At 32.8% G+C, this 21,868-nt stretch overlaps 3 protein-coding genes across 8 annotated transcripts; 1 reads left to right on the plus strand and 2 right to left on the minus strand.

The window, feature by feature from the left end:
- Positions 1-48: 48 nt before the first annotated feature.
- On the minus strand, positions 49-1,520 carry LOC123920047 (F-box/kelch-repeat protein At3g06240-like). Its single transcript, XM_045972136.1, has one exon. The coding sequence runs from the start codon at positions 1,444-1,446 to the stop codon at positions 325-327; it is 1,122 nt and encodes a 373-aa protein (XP_045828092.1). The 5' UTR covers positions 1,447-1,520; the 3' UTR covers positions 49-324.
- Positions 1,521-6,540: 5,020 nt separating this feature from the next.
- LOC123924785 (2-dehydro-3-deoxyphosphooctonate aldolase) lies at positions 6,541-11,915 on the minus strand. The gene is made up of 14 exons (XM_045977755.1): positions 11,630-11,915; positions 11,416-11,513; positions 10,536-10,632; positions 9,912-9,977; positions 9,676-9,735; positions 9,493-9,567; positions 9,277-9,361; positions 9,003-9,061; positions 8,468-8,512; positions 7,972-8,070; positions 7,787-7,834; positions 7,605-7,652; positions 7,081-7,145; positions 6,541-6,861 (listed from the first exon to the last, which is right to left on the minus strand). Exons 1-13 carry the CDS (start codon positions 11,660-11,662, stop codon positions 7,089-7,091), a joined length of 870 nt encoding a protein of 289 aa, XP_045833711.1. The 5' UTR covers positions 11,663-11,915; the 3' UTR covers positions 6,541-6,861; positions 7,081-7,088.
- A 373-nt stretch (positions 11,916-12,288) lies between these two features.
- On the plus strand, positions 12,289-20,486 carry LOC123924563 (phosphatidylinositol N-acetylglucosaminyltransferase subunit C-like). 6 transcript variants are annotated; one of them, XM_045977509.1, is made up of 6 exons: positions 12,332-12,451; positions 12,850-14,765; positions 15,660-15,797; positions 15,882-16,179; positions 17,670-18,206; positions 18,921-20,486. In XM_045977509.1, exons 2-5 carry the CDS (start codon positions 14,403-14,405, stop codon positions 17,843-17,845), a joined length of 975 nt encoding a protein of 324 aa, XP_045833465.1. In that variant the 5' UTR covers positions 12,332-12,451; positions 12,850-14,402; the 3' UTR covers positions 17,846-18,206; positions 18,921-20,486. The 6 variants fall into 6 exon arrangements, with proteins under 6 accessions (XP_045833463.1, XP_045833462.1, XP_045833461.1 ...); XM_045977510.1 differs by lacking the exon at positions 12,332-12,451 and having other exon boundaries at positions 14,665-14,765; positions 15,748-15,797; XM_045977507.1 differs by lacking the exons at positions 15,660-15,797; positions 15,882-16,179 and having other exon boundaries at positions 12,289-12,451; positions 13,003-13,685; positions 18,917-20,486.
- Positions 20,487-21,868: the final 1,382 nt, after the last annotated feature.

A 21,868-nucleotide genomic window follows, 5' to 3' on the forward strand; every position in this document is an offset into this window, starting at 1 on the left:
TTTCTTCAACTTCGTTCCATTCATATATGGAATTTGGATATTTTGCAAAATAAATTAGAAATTGATAAGGTATATTACTGGGCCATCAAGCTTTAAACACATGTTAATTAATGATTTGGAATATGAAAGAAAAAAAATTAAAGCACACAATTAAACATAGAGGCATCTTGACAAAGAAAAAAAAAAACACAAGAGGCATAAATCTCTTCAGCAGAATGTAATGATTTTTCTTATAGTTGCCTGGATATAAGTTATTTCAACATCAAATCAAATAAGATGTTGATCCATCATCCCAAACAAAAATAAAGATTGTAAATTAATGATTTATCCTCCAAATGAAAGAAAATTTTTCCTATAAAATAACACATGAGAATAAATTCCTTGAATGCCAAGCTCCTCAATCTTCTGCGTGCTCAAGTTAAACAGAAATATTTCACCATCTTCTTTTGTAAAAAATATACCACCCTTTTTTCCTGTTCCGATAGGACGCTCAATGCAAGACAATGGTCCAACAATAAAAAGTTTAGTCCATGATTCTTTCACACCAACTTCATATAAAATTGATATGTCAAAAGTAGATGTACCAATAATCCATGTGATCAAAGCAATAAAACCACATAACTCCACCAAGTGATGATAAAACATATATTCATCAGCCAAATCTATAGGCACGTCTAAGGGTATAAGTGTTGTAAAGAACACTTCATTGGCCAAATCAAATGACGCCAAGGCTGATTTAACATTTGGAAGGTCACTATCTATATAGTCCCACCAATTACACTTTCCATCCAAGTAAAGTCGCTCACCTAAGTAACTTCCCCGCACAGAAGAATCATGCCATGTATCAAGTTTTTTCCAAGAGTTACTTCTAAGACTGTATGTCTCATAAAAGGATACATGTAATATATCTTCATGCGGCAATTTATAATCATCTCTAACATGGTCATAGCCAAACCCATGAAGAAAAATGAGAAATTGCTGATAAGGTGGTACAGACTCGAGAGGACTTGGAGGAATGACTTTGAATTCTTTTGTTGTTGGGTTCCAAAATACAATTCTATCATTATTGAGTGAGTAAAGGCAAAGAATTCCAGTAATACTACCAGAATCTAAAATACCAAAATGAGGATTCTCCTCTAGAAATGAATTTGGAAGATCTAATTCGACCATATTCTCAAATCTATCGCTATAAGGTGAATGAAAAACTTTATCACCAATTGGTAGAAGAAGAGATGTATCTTCATAGCAAGAATGATGATTGGATATGAAATTGTTGCGAAAAATACTCATGAAATTATTGTTTTCAAATAAAAGAGACCATGATTTACAAGCACATCCAAATCGCTTAAGAGATTTTAGGGGCAATTTTGATAGAATGGAAAATGTAAGATCATCGTGTATGTAGTTTCTAACCTTTTCCCTTGTCATAGTCGTAGATTGATCCATCTCTACTTGAAATTGTAACAGGACAAAGAGAGATTTTGATCCGAGCAATTAGTGTGAAAGAAAAACAGACGTGTGAGATGTGAAGAGCAATTAGTGAAATCAACTCTCTTGTAACTTCTACTTAATATTTTTAAAACTAAATTGATCATTAATCATTAATAATTAATATAAGAAAAGAAAAGATTACTTTGTTATCTTAACATTCTTCATTGCGAAGCAATTAAAAGATCCTTTTATTGAAACAAATCAATATGATTAAAAAAAAAATCAATATTATTTATTTAGTATCTGTAAAAATCAATATTGTTTACTGAACAAAGATAGATTATTAATTTTTTTTTTTTTTTTTTTTTGATAAGCAAGATAGATTATTAATTGGTTTTGTTTAGAGTTTGCAATGTGTAGAAGACATGGAGAATCACTTCATATTGATTTCTTACCTGTAACACAAAATCAAAACCAGAAACATGAGATAATATCTGTTTCATTGGACTCAATCTCCATTGTTTCTTCAACTTCATTCCGTTCATATATGGAATTTGGATATTTTGTTATGGTTTGCTAAATAAATTAGAAATTGATAAGCTCAATTAAACATGGAGGCATCTTGACAGAAAAAAACACGAGGCATAAATTTCTTTAGCAGAATGTAATGATTTTTTTAAAGTTGCCTACATATAAGTTATCTCAACAACAAATATGATGTTGATCCATCATCCCAAACAAAAATAAAGATTATAAATTCCTATTAATCATGGTCATAAATCTCTGCTTAAATATCAAATTAATGATTTATCCTCCCATTGAAAGAAATTTTTCCTATAAATTCAATTATTTGGGTACTCAAATTAAACCATACAATTTCGTCATCTTCTTTTATAAAAAAATATCACCCTTGTTACCTACTCCAATAAGATTGATGAATACAAGTAAGTGGTCCCATAATAAAAAGTTTAGAAAGTATCGTGGCTAATCATAAAATTAAATGTGGCTAAATTTTGCGACGTCCCATTATGGTTTTGAAGACACATTTGATTTTCTGATATGATAATGTTTTCTAATTTCATTCTCTTCTCACAACAAATAGTGATTTGGATCTTAATCTTCACAGGACTAGCATTGGCTTCTTCATGTTCTTCTTCAGTACCAACTAACGCACACTCTTATAAACTCCAACTGCATAATCTCCGTCTCCATCTCATTCCTCACCACCTTACTATCCTCCAATACTTAAAAAAGGGAAGAAAACGTCTCCACCAGCACCACTTGTTACACCATTTGACTATTTTAAGCTGGCTGAGACATGGCCAACATCATTTTGCTTTGTTGAAAATTGAGGATTGGTTTTGTTCGACGGCCAAAGGTCGTGTAATGTGAACTGCATTACGGGTGATGGTGGTGGATTGACACCATTTTCAACCAAGCAAAATGATGTTGGCCATGTCTCAGCCAACTTAAAATAGTCAAATGGTGTAACAAGTGGTGATGGTGGAGGTGGTGGAGGAGTTGGTGGAGGCTTTTTCTTCCCTTTTTAAGAATTGGAATTGGATAGTAAGGTGGTGAAGAATGATATGGAGGAGGAGATTCTCTGGTTGGAGTACTTTTGTAATAGTGTGTGTTATTTGGTACTGAAGAAGAACATGAAGGAGCCAATGCTAGTCCTACGAAGATTAAGATCCAAATCACCATTTGCCGTGAGAAGAGAATGAAATTAGAAGACATTATGATATCAGCAAATCAATTGCGTATTCAATGAAATTCTAAGTCCACCAGATATATAGTTTATTTATAACATGTTTATTATGTGTGAACCCATTACATTTAGTTGTGGGGGATTTCAGAGTATGTTCGAGAAGAGTGCTCCTTCATGTGCTCCTTTTGAGGTTTGAGGTTCGATTCTCTCTGACGTTAATTTGGGTGGACTAATTTAGCTTCTTAAAAAAAAAAAAGGTACTAAAATTTTAAGGGCACCAAATTTTTTTATGCTTAGTGTGTTTGTGTGTGTATGCGTGCTCGCACGTGTGTATAGTTGGGTGTGTGCGTGCGTGCGTGTTAAAATAAATAAATTATATAATTAATATAAATAAATTTTAAAATAGGTTTAAACTCTTATGATCTTGATAGTGAAATCTATTTGAAGAATTAAAAGCTATCAGAGATACTCTAACAAATATATTTCATGTGAAATTTTAAATATTGATATAATCACCCAAAATCTCAAGAACGTCCTGTTTAGCTAATGTAATACGTTCTTCTATTTTAGTTTTGATATTGTCCGAATTTGGTGGTAAAACTCCCCTAAATGAATAATGAAGCATATTGTTTCTACCTATTGTAATTGCTTGGTGTTATCAAACAAACCAAATATGTGATAACATTAAATTTGCTTTATATTAATAAAGATTTTACTATTTTTTTTAAGTTAAACAAAATATAGCAATAATTAAAAAATTTGATTTTTCTCTACTCTTTTAATTTTAAAGATTTTTACTTAAAATTAATATTTCTCTATTCTTTAAAACAAACATTTTTTTTAAAATATTTTTCTAACATATTTCTCTCTTCTTTAGAAGGAAAAAGAAGGAAAATATTTTTGATAAAAAAAAAGAAGGAAAAAGAAGGAAAATATTTTTGATAAAAAAAAAGAAGGAAAAAACTTGAAAAGTATGAAAAAAAAATTCAAAGATAGAAGAATATGAAATTTTAGAGAGAAGTTGGAGAAGTTTAGAGTGAGAATGAAATTGTAAAAATGAATTGAAGTTTAATTAATATATAGAGGAGAAGAGGGAAATAGAAGTTTGAATTTCTGGGTCTACAATTATTGGCGGCTCTAGACCGCCAATAATTCCTAAAGGTCATGCATTCCTGACGGCCCACAACCCTCAATAACATGTTTGTGGGACTTTTTGAAAAATTGTGCCACTTCTTGGCGGCCCAGGGCCCTCAATAACAAATTTTTGAGGGCTTAAAGCTCCCAAAAAATTTCGTTAACAATATAAGATTTTTTGTAGTGTAAATAGTTTAGTGATGACCGTAAATTTCGTAAACAATATGAGGTTTTATTGATAACTGTAAATTTTTCGTTACACATATTAGTTTAAGTATTAGTGCAAATTTTAGTTCATAGCCTATTATTGATGATTTCAAGTCTTTCGTTATAAGTAGAGTATTATTTTAAGTAATATATATAGTTTAATTTTAGAATAATCAACTTTTATTTTGTTTGTCATAAAATAGTGGATAATTAATTGAATTTGAAGTATTGGGTCAAATTAACAATTGAACTATCATATAAATATGAAATCACATAAAAAAAACTGTTTAATATAATTTTTAAAAACATAAAAAATGATTTTAATAATTATAAAAAAAGTGATTAATTTGAATTGTGGCGGGTACAGTTGATTTAGAGATTTGTGGTGGTAAGAGTTGCCGACCTAATCCAAGCAGCAGCAAAAATGTGTGTCATGTCATGCTTGTGGGTCATCTTCTCCGTGTTACAATTTTGCAGCATATAAATTAGATTAGATTAGTCACACCAATTACACTGCTATTTTCTTGGTAGATACTCCCTCCGTACCACAATTACACTGCTATTTTGCAGCATATAAATTAGATTAGATCAGTCACACTAATTACACTGCTAGTTTCTTGGTAGATAGCAGGGAAGAATACAAGTAGCACGCAAATGGCGTTTGTGCTTGAGAGAGATGAAGAAGACATAGGAAAAACATCATCCTCATGTGCAATTAATTTCAGGTTGAGCTTTTGATCTGTACCTTACAATTTGATCTAATGGTCATTATTTATTCCTCTCACCTTCTCATTTTAAAACTCCTCTTACTTGAAAGCAAGGTTGTCAGAATCGGACCGATCATCGAACCTGCGAGCTTACCGGTTCAAGCTTCAATTGGTCGGACTTGGTTCAATCGGGGTCAAACCATTTTTAATTAAATATATATTTTAATTAATATATAAATAAAAATATATGAATAATTACTCAATATTTCATAATTTCACATATTAAAATGATAAAATATCACAAGTCAAAATAAAATAAAATATATAATTCAAACCAAATGAAAAACAGATGGAAAACAAAAAATTTTCCTATTCCTACGACGTCGTTGTTTTGTTTCAGATTTTTTTTTTTAAAAAAGTTAAAACGATGTCGTCTTGCCCTGTTTTTTTTAAAAAAAAAAAAAAAAATCTGCAAAACCGCTTGAACCGTCCCGACCAGTTCGATCCCGGTCACGCGTTTTTTTGCCAGTCGGTTTTCTATCCGTTTTTTGCTCAAAATCAAGCCGTTTTCATGACCGGTTCACGATCCGACCGACCGGTTTTGATAACCTTGCTTGAAAGTCCCCGGTGAGACACTTTGTTCCTATACTTTGTAAAATTCTGATTTATTCTGCACTTAAGCCATCATTTTAATGAGTTTTCCATAATCATTCGCCATAGTTCAATTTGAATTCACCATAAAGCATAGGAACTAAATTTCAATTCAGGCACATCAAGAAAATCACTAATATAAAACTAAGAGAAGGAAAGCAATTACAACAACCAAAACACATAAATCACAATCAATAGAAAATGAGAATGAAAAACAACCTCTAATCAAATCTAGAGAAATCAGAAAGATTAAAAACCTAACAATCAGAAAATGGAAGAAGAGAATGAGAAGTTCGAACCCAAAATATATGCAAGGACCGAAGTTCGAACCCAAAATTTTCCACTTACTCACCTCAAGGGGTGAATTTCTAGCCACTAAGCTACTTGCCCAAATTAAAAAGTATTACTATACTTACATAATCAATAATCTACCTATATTTTAAAAAGTTGGCTTACAAAGAAGCTTTTCATAATCAAAATCAATGAAGCTTTTCACCTTAGTTCATATATAAATTAAGGGTCCGTTTGGCCCAGCTTTTTTTAGAGCTTATGCAAACAGCTTATGCAATATAAATTAGGTTTTATGCTATTTTATAAATTCACACTAGTGAAAATTGTAATTTTATAAGCTATTTTATCATAAACTACCTTGACAAACTTATAATAATATATAAAAATTTCATAAGCTGTTTGCATAAACTCTAAAAAAAGCTGGGCCAAACGAGCCCTAATTAAAGTACAAATATAATTTAACTAACAAGAGACATAACAAATAATCCACCTATATCTTATACTTATTTGCCTCAACTTTAGTTAACTAACAAGGTTAAGCCTACAACATTATTGGTGCAAACATCAGTTAGTGTCACTACATGACAAACATCGGTTTTTAGAATAAACAGTCTTTCTTATGAGGAGGAGCTTGAACTTTGCAACAAAATGAAGATAGTTTTGAATTCAAGCTTGAAAAATCTTAAAAGCACAATGCCGAGGGACTTATATTCAGAATAGCTCAATCATCACCTGCAGACACACAAAAAAAATAAAATAAAAACTTCTTTTTTGACACAAAAAAATAATTAATTGAATGCTTCATTTCACGTAACTATGCAAAATATTTGCTTTTCAATCCTTTTGATGGTTTGAAGAACATCCTTCCAATGATCAAAAAGTAAAAAAATAAGGATTGTTAACTAGCTGGAGAAACTAAAACACAAAAGAGAAAAACAAAGCATTTCTTACCATTCTTCTTATTCACGAAACGGCGTGAGATCAATCTTAAATGGCTTCTTCCCTTTGCTTACCCTCTACAATTAATCAAGCTGGAGTTAAATCAAATATACAGACTCAAAACTGAAAGCAGAACAGAACATTCAAATTATTTGTCTATGCGTGCACCGTACTCTATACATTAGAAAACATTCGTTCTCTGGCTTATACATGGGGGCTATCTTCTGGTATGGATTCTGATTATATTTGAGTTTTTTTTTATCTTATCGACTTAATTATTAAAACAGACACGACATTAACCTAAGAGGTAGAAAGAACCTATCTTTTTTGACATACCAATTTCATCGATCATTCATCGACCAACCTCCTGATCACCACAGAATAACAGTATGGATTGAAAATTTATCATAAAATGATGTTCATTAATATCTTTAATGACAGAATACATGGTTAAAAAAATCAGTTTTTCTATTCTATAATATGAAAACTTAATACATTATGCAACCTAGAATCATAAATTTCCAGCAATAACTTACAGATATAGCAATAAGCTCTTCAAGTAATTCCTCCAAGTGGCGCAAAGGCTGTCAAATAAGGTGATTTTGTGTACACGTCATTAAACACTCTATTTGATAATAAATATACAGTGCATTCAAAGGAAAACACGTGTTAAAGAAGTCGTGTTTATAAATTCGAACAACTATAAGCAACAACTCACCCACTGTGTTGGACCATCTACTGGTGCATTCAGCGGATCGTCATGCACCTGAAAACCCAAAATATCTTTTAGCAAAACACTTTTGGACTCACAAGCATGGTCAATTTATTATAGAATTTTACCCTCAAACACTTTTGTTTATAACAAAACTAGTAAATTATAATAGGCCTAATTATTGTTTGTACCTCCATGAAGATCCCATCCACTCCAACTGCGACTGATGTCCTTGCAATGCAAGGTATTAGTTCTCGAAGACCTCCACTTGCAACACCTCCTCCATCCAACTGTAGATGAAAGTATAATGTTAATCCCAACCAAGAGTAACATTTTGAGAAAGTTATTTAAAAACTGGAATCGAAGAAGTCAGATTTGATAGTTGGATTCAATGTAAATATACTTTTAGTGGCTGTGTCTCGGCTGTTGGTTAATGAAATCATGTTTAACTTCAGAAAAAAAGGTAAATATACTTGAAGATCATGCGAGACTCCAAGGTACAGATAAAACAACATACAAAATTATATAACTTCAAGCCACATATTTTAAGTTATTGTCACCGCGAACATTTGAGCAATACTCTTTTGTGATTTTCAGAAGCATCACAGGCTAAGATAATGAACATAAAAAGGTTGCAAAACCATGTTGATGCCAAATAAACATGAGAATTAACAATATTAAACACACCTTCTTTCCAGCAGGTTGTTGTAGTGAGTGGGTTATATCAGCTACCTGAGACAAAATTCCATAATTTTGAGTTTTCCAGAAAATAAACAGCATATAAAGAGAAATAGTGGCAAAATAAACTTTACTATGGGGATACTTAGACCAATGCCAAAAGGCTGCTTAAGAATAGTTCTCTATAGTCTTTAGTAAGGGCATAGTGAAGAATGGTGTTCGATCTCATTACTATCAATAGGCATGTTGAAATTATAGGGTTTTTAGATAAAGAAGGAAGAGAAAGAAAAAACTCTTTAAATTATGGATACGTTTTGATAAATTTGTAAGAAATGAAATTGGAATAGGACAATTGGGGAGAGATGTGATATTTTCAGAGAAGATGCCACGTAAGCAAGCAATTGAAGCAACTTCTACCATAGTGAAAGGTGTTAACAGCTTGGTGCTCTTCTCAAATTTATCATTTAATTGAATAAGAAAGGATACATAGATTCAAACAGTTTTTCTAACAGAGAAGTATACTATAAAAGAAATATTTACTTACAATAGGACAATTGGCTTCTCTCATCCACTCCAGGTTACGTGGATCAACAATTAAATCATCTATATGAAAAGGAAAAGTAATTTAATCAATCAGAAAGACATCGGGAGATTCATTTCATTGATTGCAATTTTATGCCAAAGTTCAACCTCAGATACACAGAGTTCTGAGGTCGGACATAGAAATAACTAGCATCACATGATATCATGCAACACTGCAAGGAGCTTGAGAAATTGAAAACATACAGAAGACCTCAAAAAAGATGTTATCAACTCACTATAGCCAAACATTGTTCCTCTCTCGCAAACCATCACATTAGGATTTCCAGCTAACCGAACCTTTTCCGCTGAATTTGTCATCACCTGTATTCGTGAAAGTTAAGAATCATATAAATAATGTTAAAACAGGGAACATTATTCTGAAGCTTAAGTCATTCTTAATTTTGTTAATAATAAGTCATAAATTTGTAAGCAATGAAATTGGAAATACTAACCGAAGGAGCACAGAACTGGCCTTTCTTGATATTGATAATCTTCCCAGTTTTGGCTGCTGCAACTAGAAGATCTGTCTGCCATTAGAAGCAAAATAAACGATATGATGTAGCACAGTTATTAAATTTGCAGCGATCCAACCGAACTATGATGGATATTGAAATTTCAATGTGATAAATATTTACTTGGCGACATAAGAATGCTGGAATCTGAATGATATCTGCAACTTTGCCAACTGGTTCACACTGGCCAAAGAAAAGATAAACGTGTCAAAGGAAGATAAGGAGTCGGAATCTGATATATTATTGCTGCACTTCCCATGCAAGTATATGTCGGAAAATAAGGTTATTGAATATGAGTTCTATAAAAAATAAATCTGAACGAATAAGTTTATATTTTGGAAAAGTTAAAATGATTTTACCTGGATGGCCTCATGCACATCTGTCACTATAGGGAGGTCGTAAGCTATTTTAACCTTCTCAAGTATCTGAGGGAAAACAGTAAATTAGGGAAGGAAAGTCATTTAACTAAGACAAAAGAGCTTAATCCAGTGCAAAATTCTGTCATATAGACATAGTTAAACATTTTTAAGAAATTGGAGAAGGAGAAATTATTATTAATTAGGTGGCACTAATGACCATTTTACAACTGTCCTCGACGAGATTTGAACATTGCCCCTTGAGGCTACAAAGTCAAGCTTTTACTACTGAGCCGACACCTCACGGACAGACATAATTAAACATGGTTATGAAGCAATTTACATGTCAAACAAACATACTAGATGGCTTTAAATTTTAATAGTGTTATTATGGTATTTTTTTTCTAGGACAATATTACGACGATCCACTATTGGCATGTAAATGGTGAAAGTACCTCTTGTGTCAGTATCATACAATATTCTATTGCACATGCATAACACAAGTCATGAAAACTTTCTAGAAAAACACCGGTCTGTCACATGTTATCAGATAATTATAACAACTAGAAACCTCAAGATGCAAACTACAAAGTTGCGTTATGACAATTAAGTGTTAGAAATACGAACCTTCAATCCCTCAACCATCCCCGGGCCACGAAATGATTTTGATGATGTCCGGTTAGCTTTGTCAAAGCTTGATTTGAAAACCAATGGAATTCCAAATCTGAAAGATTCATATATACTCAAGATCATGTTAGCTGTCAATAAAGATACAGCCAAATGTCAAATCTACTAACCATTTTACTTTACTAGTTAATTCACATTACCATGCAACCTTGTACATTTCATGTTTAAGATTATGAGATCTCAACTCATGAAGTTATCATATGCTTTTGAATGATGATAGTGTTGAAAACTTTTACACCGACAATGGATCAAAACTAAGTCTTTTACTTCAAATTGGGAGTAAGAAATGTTCAATTTCATCCAAAAGATTACAAAGCAGTTGCCTTCAAACTTAAGAGTTTTACACAACAAGAAACCTCGTTTTTTCCAAGTACCTACTGCCTAAGATGAGTTGTGAAACATTTACTTAGGCCATGTTTGGATAAACACCCTAATTATGCGCTTATCATATAAGCGCTTATGTGTAAGTTATTTCTATAGCAAAAGATAAAATAAAGTCAAATGATTTTAATATAAGTTATAAACTATTTTCATAAGCTATTCTAAAGAGCTTATGGACATGTTCTTAAGTTGGTTCCATAAGCTCTCGAAAGCAGTCTCTCAAGTGCTTATGCCAGTCGATAAGCTCAGATAAGTCAATCGAAACAGACCCTTAAAGAATTTTCATTGTGAAATCAACAAACAACAAATAGATATTTGACAACTCCACCTACCTACCTACCTACATTATTAATGATCTAAAGAATTTCCATTTGATCATCACATTCATCTACCATTTATGAAGAAAAAAAAGACATAAGAATTAAAAGAAATAACATACTTAGATGAAATAGTCTTGATATGCTTAGCCATTCGCATAATGTGCTCCTCTGATTCAATCACATTGGGACCAGCTAGCAGAAAAAACGGGTCTGCAGCCTAATAGATTCAAACAAACACAACCCATCACAACTAAAACCAAAAAATTTGCATTTTGACGATGACACACAAAATTTAACATTGAATAAAGTGATAATGAGAAAGAAATGACGAACCTTGAGCTGGTCATAGAGTAATGAGGGATCCATATTTTGAGAAAGTGAATCTGCAGGGGAATGAAAAGCACAGAATCGGAATTTTGATTGAGGAATTTTCAAGAATTCGTGGTGTCAGATCTATTCGACGAGATGAGGTGAAACGGGAGCATGTGAGATTTTGATAAAGTTAGGGTTTCAGTGATTTGGGAGAAAAACAAAAGCAATGGAAGTGGGAACTCAGCGTGCATCAATAGTGGCAATATAATTTTAAAAAAAAATTATATAGCCACGAAACTCCGTAGCTAAGTAACCATCTATACCTACAGTTTTATGGTCGTAGGTATATGTCAGTTTTATGGTCGTAACCAACGTTTATTTTAGGTTTCAATTTGGTCCCTTAGATTTAAAAAGTATCAATTTGGTCCTTACGTTTATTTTAAGTTTCAAGTTAGTCATTTCCGTTAGTTTTGTCACTAACACCGTTTGAATAGTACACGTGTCAGCGTGTCCAAGTGCCACGTGTCAGTCCACGTATGCAAATTGACTGCCACATGTGACAAAATTGACGGAAAGGACCAACTTGAAACCTAAAATAAACGTAAGGGACCAAATTGATACTTTTTAAACGTAAGGGACCAAATTGAAACCTAAAATAAACGTAAGGGATCAAATGTATAGTTAAGCCTAATTGTTACTATAGATGATTTGATATTAAACAAATGCGACCCAGAAAAAATACAACAATTTCATTTTTCTGTTTTGCAAGCTCATCCTCTCGTCCCGTGGAACCTGCGATAACACTACTTATTCATTTTTCTCTCATTCATCCCTCAATTCCAGGTAAATTAAGCTTTTCCCTTTTCATTTATATAAATATCTTAATTTTTCATATCACATTGATAATTCTAGGATTAGGTTAATTTTGTTCTGTTTTTTTTTTTTTTTTTGTCATTTGGTTAATGCATAGAAAATGATAATTCAAGAAATGGGTTACTCTTAGAATTTATTTTAGAATTTTACATATCTAGTTAGGGTTCTATAAGCACTTTATTAAGTAGTTTATCCAAACAGGGCTAAAGAGTATTAATCTTCTGTGTTTTGATTTTTATATAATATAATGTTAAAAGCTTGATTTTTATAGTCTTGTCTTATGAAGTTTTGACTGCTACTGCATTTTCTTTGTGGAGTTTCATTTTCCCTCATATTTATGAAATTTTATCATCTTTTATTCTTAACAGTTTCGAGATGTATTTGATCTAAATGTGAATGATTGGAAGACACTGGATAGTACAATTAAAGTATGATGTATCCTACCACTGGTTGTGTATGCCCAATATTTGATGCAGCAGAGGAATAGTAGATCTTGACATATAGTAAATTTGATCCTGCAGGCTCATCTGGAATTAAAAAAGTTATTACAATGGATCTTAATTTTGCTGGTAGTAATTCATCTCCACCTCGACCCAAATGGAGAAAAGTGGCATATGGCGGTATGCAACCTGGATATGATGACAATCATACTGATGAAACCTTTCTTGAAGGAATGGTCATGAATGCCAGTGTTGTAAAAAGGGACATGCTAAAGGTTATGCTGGACTCGGTTTCCATTTCTGAATATTTATGCATTGTTGCTCTTGTTGTCTTGGTCTGGACTTATACACTTTCATCCTCTCTTGATAAAAATTCCCTCTTGTTAATTGATATAAGTCTTCTTGTTTCAGGCTTTCTAATTCTCCTTTTTACTCAAGAAATGCTTTCACTTAGTCTTCTCCTTCATCATGCCCTAAATATCTCATTTTTCATTACTGGCTTATATGTTTTGGCTCCCATCTACCAAACTCTTACAAGGTCTATCAGTTCAGATTCCATTGGAGCAGTAACTGTATCACTTCTCATAATTCACCTTTTCCTGCATGACTATTCAGAATCCACCATCAAAGCCCCAGGTGTTCTCAAGAATCCTGCATTAACCAGTTGTATATCCGTAAATGCTTCTGTAGTCGCGTCGGTTTTTATTGCTTCCTGTCTTCCATCAAGATTACATGTGTTTGCCATCATGTTATTCTCTTTGCAGGTTTTCCTTTTCGCTCCACTGGTTACGTACTGTATTAAAAAGTATTCGTTCTGTTTACACCTATGCTTTTCTTTTAGTTTGATGATCATGACATTAAGTTTTGTGTACACACTTCATCGCTTGCTATTTGTGGTGCTACTTAGTTTGTTGGTTTTTGTCAACTTGGTCTGCCCTTACTGGCTTATAAGGATTCAAGAATACAAGTTTGAGATCAATGGACCTTGGGATGAGGCTAAGCTTTGTTTTGATATTACAGACTGAAATCAGAACATGGTTTTTGAGAAATTGGAGTGCCCTTTTTTTAGGTGGAAATATAATTTACTCGCTACTTGGTCTAGTTTAAGTTATGAGGTCATCAAAGGTCCTTGCTGTTCAAATCAGAGGAGGATAAGAAAATGATTTGTACTCATGCCTTAGAATGATAATGTAGTGATGGTTTAAAAAAATCTAGGTACCATGGTTGTATATTTAGAATTCAAGAGCCTGATGGATTTGAAAGGAAAAATATATCAACTTTTTTTAGCAGTATTTGGACTAGGAGAGAACACTATTGTCAATTTTTTTCAAGCCTGAAATGTTGGCATATGAGGATTATTGTAATGTACTCAATACAGGTTATTTTTGAGGAAAGCTTTCTTCCATTAGAAAACTAAGGGATAAAAGCTCAACTTTGCTTAATAATACTGTTGCTGTTTCATTCATCTATGTATCTAAAACATGATTGGATCACACTCAATACTTCTAATAAACTTCAGCAGAACAATACTGCTGTTGATGAGAGTCCCTGAAATGTATAGGCCAGTGGCTGCTTCGTCAGCCACACCTCGAGGTGGATTGCCTAATGACAGTGAGGAGGACTCTGTTGTTACATTAGATCAAGTTCCAAGGTGGATTGATGCTGAACATTCATTAGAGAATGACAATAGAGATCCTTTGGCGTTCCAATCAGGAACTGGGAGTGGTGCAGGTGGTTCGGTGTGTAGGTTTCCTGGTGACCATGAAATAAATTCGCGGATATATTTGTGGAGAGGGGATCCTTGGAACCTTGAGATAGATGCTGTGGTGAATTCAACGAATGAGGTTAGCAATATTCCCACTTTTTCATATTAAGTGTCATTTTGAAATATTTCTTTGTCTCACGTTATTTATCGTTTTAGAATTTCATTAAAGCATTTATTTACGTATTCCAATATTACCCTTATTTATTTAAATAGTTACAACGGTATTATAGTCTTAACACAGGTTTTGCATTGGAAATTAGTAACTTAAAAGACAGTTAATGAGACGGAATATTTGTTACACACAAGCACTCCTTTGCACACCCTCATAGTTTTGTTATGTTTGGTGTGACTTTTCTCAGTTTGGTAATTGCAAAGTCACGGTTATCATTGTCGTCTTGCTTTCTATCTTTTGTCTTCGATTATGTTGTGTGAGCAAAACAGGACCAACTAGGGTCATGTGAAGGAACTCATGTTTATTTTTTACTTTAATGGTTGCCATTGAAGACAATTGAAAGTGAACTATTTTGATAATTTTTAAGTTTTCCCACTGCTTTTGAAGTTAAAGTTCAACTTTCATCAAACTTTCATTGATTGCAGTGTAATGGGTAGTGCTGTTAAATAGCGGCGCTATTGCATAGCGAAATTTGAAGAAATCATTATTGTTCCGTGATATGCTATTTAGTACAAAATATTGTGAAATAGCGGCTATAGGATCACTTTAGCACTGTCGCGTCACGGGATTTGAACAAGTCAACAAACCACTATTTTCTGTGATCCCCAATTGGAAACATTGGTGGTGGGTGATTTAGTCCACTTCAGATTGCTTTATTGTTGTTACATAATTTATTCAATGAATCTTGAAAGGTGAAGTGTCTATTGTAAAAAGGACCGGAGGAAGTATTCTTGTATTCTTATTTCTTGCTTTTGGGAGTTTTACCATGATTTCTGAAAGTTTGTTTTCTACTTATTTTAGGTACATTGCTTTAATGATGTTATTCCTACCTTTCATAATTTGACCAACTTGCAAATTAATTCTCTCAACTATCGTTGGAATTTTTTAGTACAAGTTCTCAAATACTGCCCTATGCTTCAAGAGCTTCGCATTGACGAGGTTCGTTAAGGATTTATTTATCTTTTCATAACATACCTTTAGGTTTTTTGTTTTTTGTTTTTTTATGTGCGTTATTATTAACAGGCTGGGGAGGGGCCTGACGCAAACGAGGAAACATGGACTAGAAAAGATGACAAAGAAAGTTGGGTGGAACCGGATGTTGTTCCGCAATGTCTTTCATTACACCTTAAATCTTGCCATCTTCTGAGCTTCTTAAGCCTTCACAGTGAGCTTTTGCTAGCAATATATATTTTGAAGAATGCAAGAGTTTTACAAACCATGGTAATCTGGAACAGTGGAAATTTCCTCGAACTAGAAAGACTATTATCCTTATGTCCAAAGGCTTCATCAACATGTAAACTTACAGTTTATGATGTTCCTTGTAAGTAGTAGTTACTCTATTCTTCCTGTTATTTCACTAGTTTCTACTGTGCAACTGCTAGATTTTGTGATTTGAACTAGAAAACTTTGATGACCATAAACTTTGTCTCGGTGCACAAGTTGAGCAAAAGTGATCCTTAAATGATCAAGTACATTGACCCATTTTATGAGTAGTTGACTTGTATACTAAATTTTGATTTGATGCATAACCATAGGATAGGATGGCAACATGCCGCCATATAGGTTGCCATTGATGAAGGCAACTTTATTTTTGTTCTCGCCAGCCATTCCTCTTTCTATTTTTTTGTGGTGTTTTTTTCGGGTCTTAACTTTCGACTACCCTATTTGGTTTTTGGTGGCTTGTTCTGCTGTCTTGTGTTTTGGTGTTTAGCTCGATGTTGTTCGTGTTCTTTGGTTGTTTCTGCATTTTCCACTTTTTATGAGCATCTTTGGTTTATCTTCACATCTTTTTGGTGTATGTGCTTCAAGTATGGTTTTTGTGCCTCACTTATTTGTGACAATCAAATGGGATATCTGTTTTCTCTTCAGCCACTCGGCCTGGTTTATGATGTAAGTCAGGACTCTAGAGGTAGATTAGGTAGAAGGGATAGCTTGGGGGTAATCAGATTAGGAGAGTTCATTCTTTACATCTGATAGCATGTAAGTGAAAAAAAGTGATTCTTGGTGCAGTGAAAACCTTTCGGGATAATTCTATTGTCTATATTCTGTTAAGTTTTTTATAATAGATTTTACCTTTTTTAATTCTTCTATCATTCTTTCATTTCAATTTCACTTTTGAGGTTATGATTGATTTGTTCTTTGATAATGTTTAAATACAATTTATATTGTCACTTTTACTATATTTGAGCTGTGAATTTGACTTTATTTTGATAGTATATGTTTGTAATGGTTAATCTTGTTTAACTATATATGATATAGGATAGTTCTGATTTAGTATTAGACTATTGTAATGTGGACAAATCAAAATTTAATCAATGAAATTCATTTGACTTATAGCAGTGTTTGGAACTTGGCACACTCTGCCTATAAGCAATTTCAGTAGTGAGATGATTGATAGGATTTTGACCAATTACATTTTTTTTAAAGAAAACTGCTAAATCTTTTATCCTTTACATGCTTAGCCTTAGAGCGTATCAGGTCCATACTCTATTGATTTTTTTTTTTAGATTAGAAGTGTTAACACTTTTTCATCTCACATATCTTATTTGTTTAATCAAATTTTGTTGTCTGTTTTACTTTTCTACTTTTTCTGATAACTCCTTTGCCTGCCCTTTTTGAGCTTATTGTTCTTTCTTCAACTCTTATTAAGCGAGAAAAGCTAACTGAACTTCCAAGATATCTCAATTTGTCAAAGTGTATGATTGGTTAATTTCCTTGTACTCTTGCAACATTAGATGTTTGGACTGTAGTACTATAGCTACAAATTTTAAATATTTTAACTAAGTGTTTTACTTTTGTTAATTCATTCAGTTGATGATGCAAGTGAGCCTAATTCACCTTTGGACGCAAGTGAGCCTAATTCACCTATGGATGCAAGTGAGCCTAATTCACCTTTGGATGCAAATGAGCCCAATTCACCTTTGGATGCAAGTGAGCCTAATTCACCTTTGGACGAAAGTGGATCATTTGGTGGCAGCAACGATTAATGCTTTTTAGTTTTTAGGTTCCTTTAGTATAAGACTTATTGTTAGGCTATTATGAATTTTGAGTTGTATTACCACATTTGATATTCTAACTATAAAGCTTTGAATTATATTTATGTTGGTTATATGTTTCATGAAATTGGTGAATCGGGGAGTGGTAGTTCCTGATGTAATTGTACTCATGCAGGATTTATAAAAGGTTGTTATTTGTTTGAATATGACTGAGGATTATTATTATTGTATTAGGGCTCAAATTGAACATTATGGATGCATTGTTGAACCTTGTTTTGGGAAGAATGCATAGGATTCTGGTGCATGCTCAAGGATTGCAGAAGAAGAATGCATAGGATTTTGTTTTGGGAAGGTAAGCATCCCTCACTCAATCACATAAAAATATGTAATTGAATGAATATACTATCTCTTTTCTTGCTTGTTCCTGTGATATTAATGGAACTTGTTCATATTGAAGTAATATGGTTGGATGATGTTGTGTGAAATTTTGGGTGTAGTGAGTGTTTACCGATGTTGTCATTAATGTTGTACATATATAGTGTTTGTAATAATTCCTCTAAGAGTAGTATTAAAATTGAAAATATATATCTCTATATGTGTGGATTATAAGTGATAGTAACTACATGGGGTTGCTATATGATGATTGTTGCATTTTTATTTTATATTTTAGTGATTTAAGAAAGATAAGTGTTTTGGTGAGCAAAGATCTTTTAAGATCAAAATATTTGGGATAAATAATTTGGTCCAAAAACAAAAGGGGTAAAAATCAGAGACAAAAGTAAAGATCATAAAATAATTTGAACCAGAAACAAAAAGTGTGGGAATCAGAGTCATGACATGTGAATAATTGAGACCAAGTCAATCAAATACAAAAAATATATATTTGTTTTTCTTTCTGTACAAAAAATATTGTTTTAAACACCCAACTCATTGTTTAATACAGTTGTCCAAGAGGAACTAAGGAGGCAAGCTTCTTACCTAGAAGAAAGAACCTTATAAAATTCTGATGTCTGCATCTTTATCAAATATTAGATTATAACAATTTTTTTTATATTTTGCAAGGTAGGTAGGATCCGAAAGAATAGTTGTTGAAATAATAACAGAGAAAGGGGTGTATTACTTGCAATAGTCACTGAAATTTTTTCATGCAGAAGACTTGCTGCTTCAAACATGAACAGTACAACCAATCTTGATAAACTGAAAGCTGCAGGTGAAGCGGGTAATATAGACATGCTCTATGCTGTAATTCAAGTTGATTCGTCCATTTTAGAGACTATAGATTTATGCACATTACTAAGAAATTGAATAGACCATAAATAAAACATTGTTGCAATAGGAGAAACACAAACAACCATCAGGGTTGGATAGATGGTACAGTTGCTGCTAATGAGAACTGTAACTGAAACCACTACTGGTCGAATTCACAAACAATAATCTCAATATTGATTTGCATTTTTCCTTGTCATTGTTTATCATGGTTTCTGTTCAACCTTTTTCTCTTCTTCTTTTAGTATTCTTGCAACAGGGGTTAAAGAGGCATGAATCATCATCCCATAACTTTACCTGCAAGGCTGCAAGGCAGGGAATAAGATTAGTAAGACCCAACTCAACCATATATATGTTTTCAGTCCCCTACACAATTTTGACGTTTAGGGACAAATAAATAGATGAACTACTCCACAATTCTGTCATATTATTAAAAATGTTTGAATTTGATGATAATTACTTCTAAAGTCACACATGTGTTTGATTGAGATTTGTTGAGATCGTAAATTTTTGTTTACGGTGTCAGTATATCAAAAGTAAATGCATCCTTTAGAAATTTTTTAAGGGTTTACACTTTACTACTTTTTTTTATGAGATTTTCTTTTACCACCCTACCAGTTTCTCGCAAGCCACATGTCTTTCCCATTTTACCCTTCCGCTACTTAAGTAGCCGACGTTATAAAAATGAGAAGTTTTTGTAAATGTCGTCAGCTACTTAAATAGTAGACGTTATATAGGTAGGGTGTTTTGGGGGGTGTCCGCTACCTAAGTAGCGGACGAGGTTATTTTGGTAAATTCGTAGGGGCACAAGAAAATGGGTAGGGTGGCAAAAGAAAATATATATTTTTTATTACAAAGAGGGTTGAAGCCCAAAAGGAAAACAAACTACACGAGGGATAATGATCCTGAACATATCAACTAACAAAAGAGAACTAAATTGAGGACAGTTCTCAATAATCATAAAACTCAATTCCATAGAACAACCGAGGTTTGCTAATGCATCGACACATTGATTCGCACATTCCTATAAACATTATGAAAAACCACATCCTAATTAAACTCCACAAGTTGACGAATATTCCAAACAAGGATTAGAAGGAGACTGAAATTTGAGTGGAATAAAGACAAGAAGCAAGGAATAAGGAGGATTAGAAAAAATTGAAGAAGCTTAAAAATTCTCACTATTTCCAACAATTTCTTATTTGGTGATCAAATTAACAAGGTCAGTTCCCTAAACTAGCTTATGAATCTTTTAGTAGAAGTAGAATTTAAGATTAGTACTCGAATCATGCATGATAATTAAGTAGACAATTTCACAGTGATTCTCATGAGTAGTAGTTCGACTCTTAGATTAGAAGAGTAAGAATCAATGGTAATAAAATGATAGAATTGTTGTTCTCTGCTGCAGTTGCATACTACTTGTCATGTCATAAAAAACATAAATGTTAAATATTCAAATAATTGATCTGCAGCACAAATTATCATATTGTAATACTTTCACAGAATCACAATTCACAGGTCTGTAATAGCAGCTTACTTATCGGTTTTTAACAGTTATACTGATATCTTCCATCTAGAGCCAACAATGTTCATGCAAAGCTTGTGCCTAGTTAGTTTTGTTCATAATGAAAACACTGATAAATGCATACCAAGAACAAAATCAATAAAATTAAGTGACATTATTGAACTACTGGAGAAAATCAGTAGGAAATTTGAAAACAAAAACGTTAAGTTAAATTCTCTAAAGTCTAAAGATTATCAACATCACATTATCAGCATTTTGCGATATGATGATACATGATACACAATAACCATTTAAACATACCAATTCAATATAAAAACAAGTTTAGTGATCAACTGATCATAAGCATTTTTTGTTCCACTGCATTTGATTCCTTAACATGACAAATCCAAAAGAAGAAAAATCAATTACCAAAATCTTTACAAATGATCTTGCTATGGCTAGAGCACCATCATAACTTTGATTTCCTCCAACTCATGTGCACAAGTAATACAGTCTCTCAAACATCTTGGTACGAATGCCGCTGCTTGTAGTCGCCAATTCTTACACCTGTCATCCTAGAAGATAACATATCTATTATATAAATCATCGATTAAATAGTATTTCTAAATTGAATAGGAAAGTAAAGTAAAGCAAACCAATAAAGTTTTACATGTCACCCAAGTTATGATGATCTAGAAAACAGTACAATATGTGCAAGATTTTGATCGATACACTTACAACTTACAAGGAGTACTTTTTAAATCAAAGCATTATACGTGTAGAAGACGATCCTCTCTTCTTGTGTTCCATCTTTCCTTTCTTGAAGTTATTTTCCTTTAACTCAACCTGCTCATGTTCTTCAAGCTCTCTAAACAAGGTATTCAAGAGCATTGTTGAGAGATTTTCCGATTTCTCTATAGTTTTCACCTTGTGCCGCCAGTTCCCACTCAAACTCCTCAAAACTTTGTAAACCAATTCAACATTAGGAAAAAAAATTCCGAATGAAGCAAGATGGTTAACAAGACTTGTTCAAAAAAGATGGTTAACAAGATCATAAAACCTATTTTCCATATCTTGTATGTTCTCACCAGGTTTCATACGAAAACACTCAGATTGGCAAGTTAGTGAATCGATCCTCTCAATTTTTGCAGCACCGGTTCCCTCATGGTAATCTCGGAGCCTATTCCACATTTTTTGGGCAGACATTTCTTGTACAGACGCACAATTTTTAACCATACAATATT

The sequence above is a fragment of the Trifolium pratense genome, linkage group LG4 (genome assembly GCF_020283565.1).
Source record: "Trifolium pratense cultivar HEN17-A07 linkage group LG4, ARS_RC_1.1, whole genome shotgun sequence".
Lineage (NCBI taxonomy): Eukaryota > Viridiplantae > Streptophyta > Magnoliopsida > Fabales > Fabaceae > Trifolium > Trifolium pratense.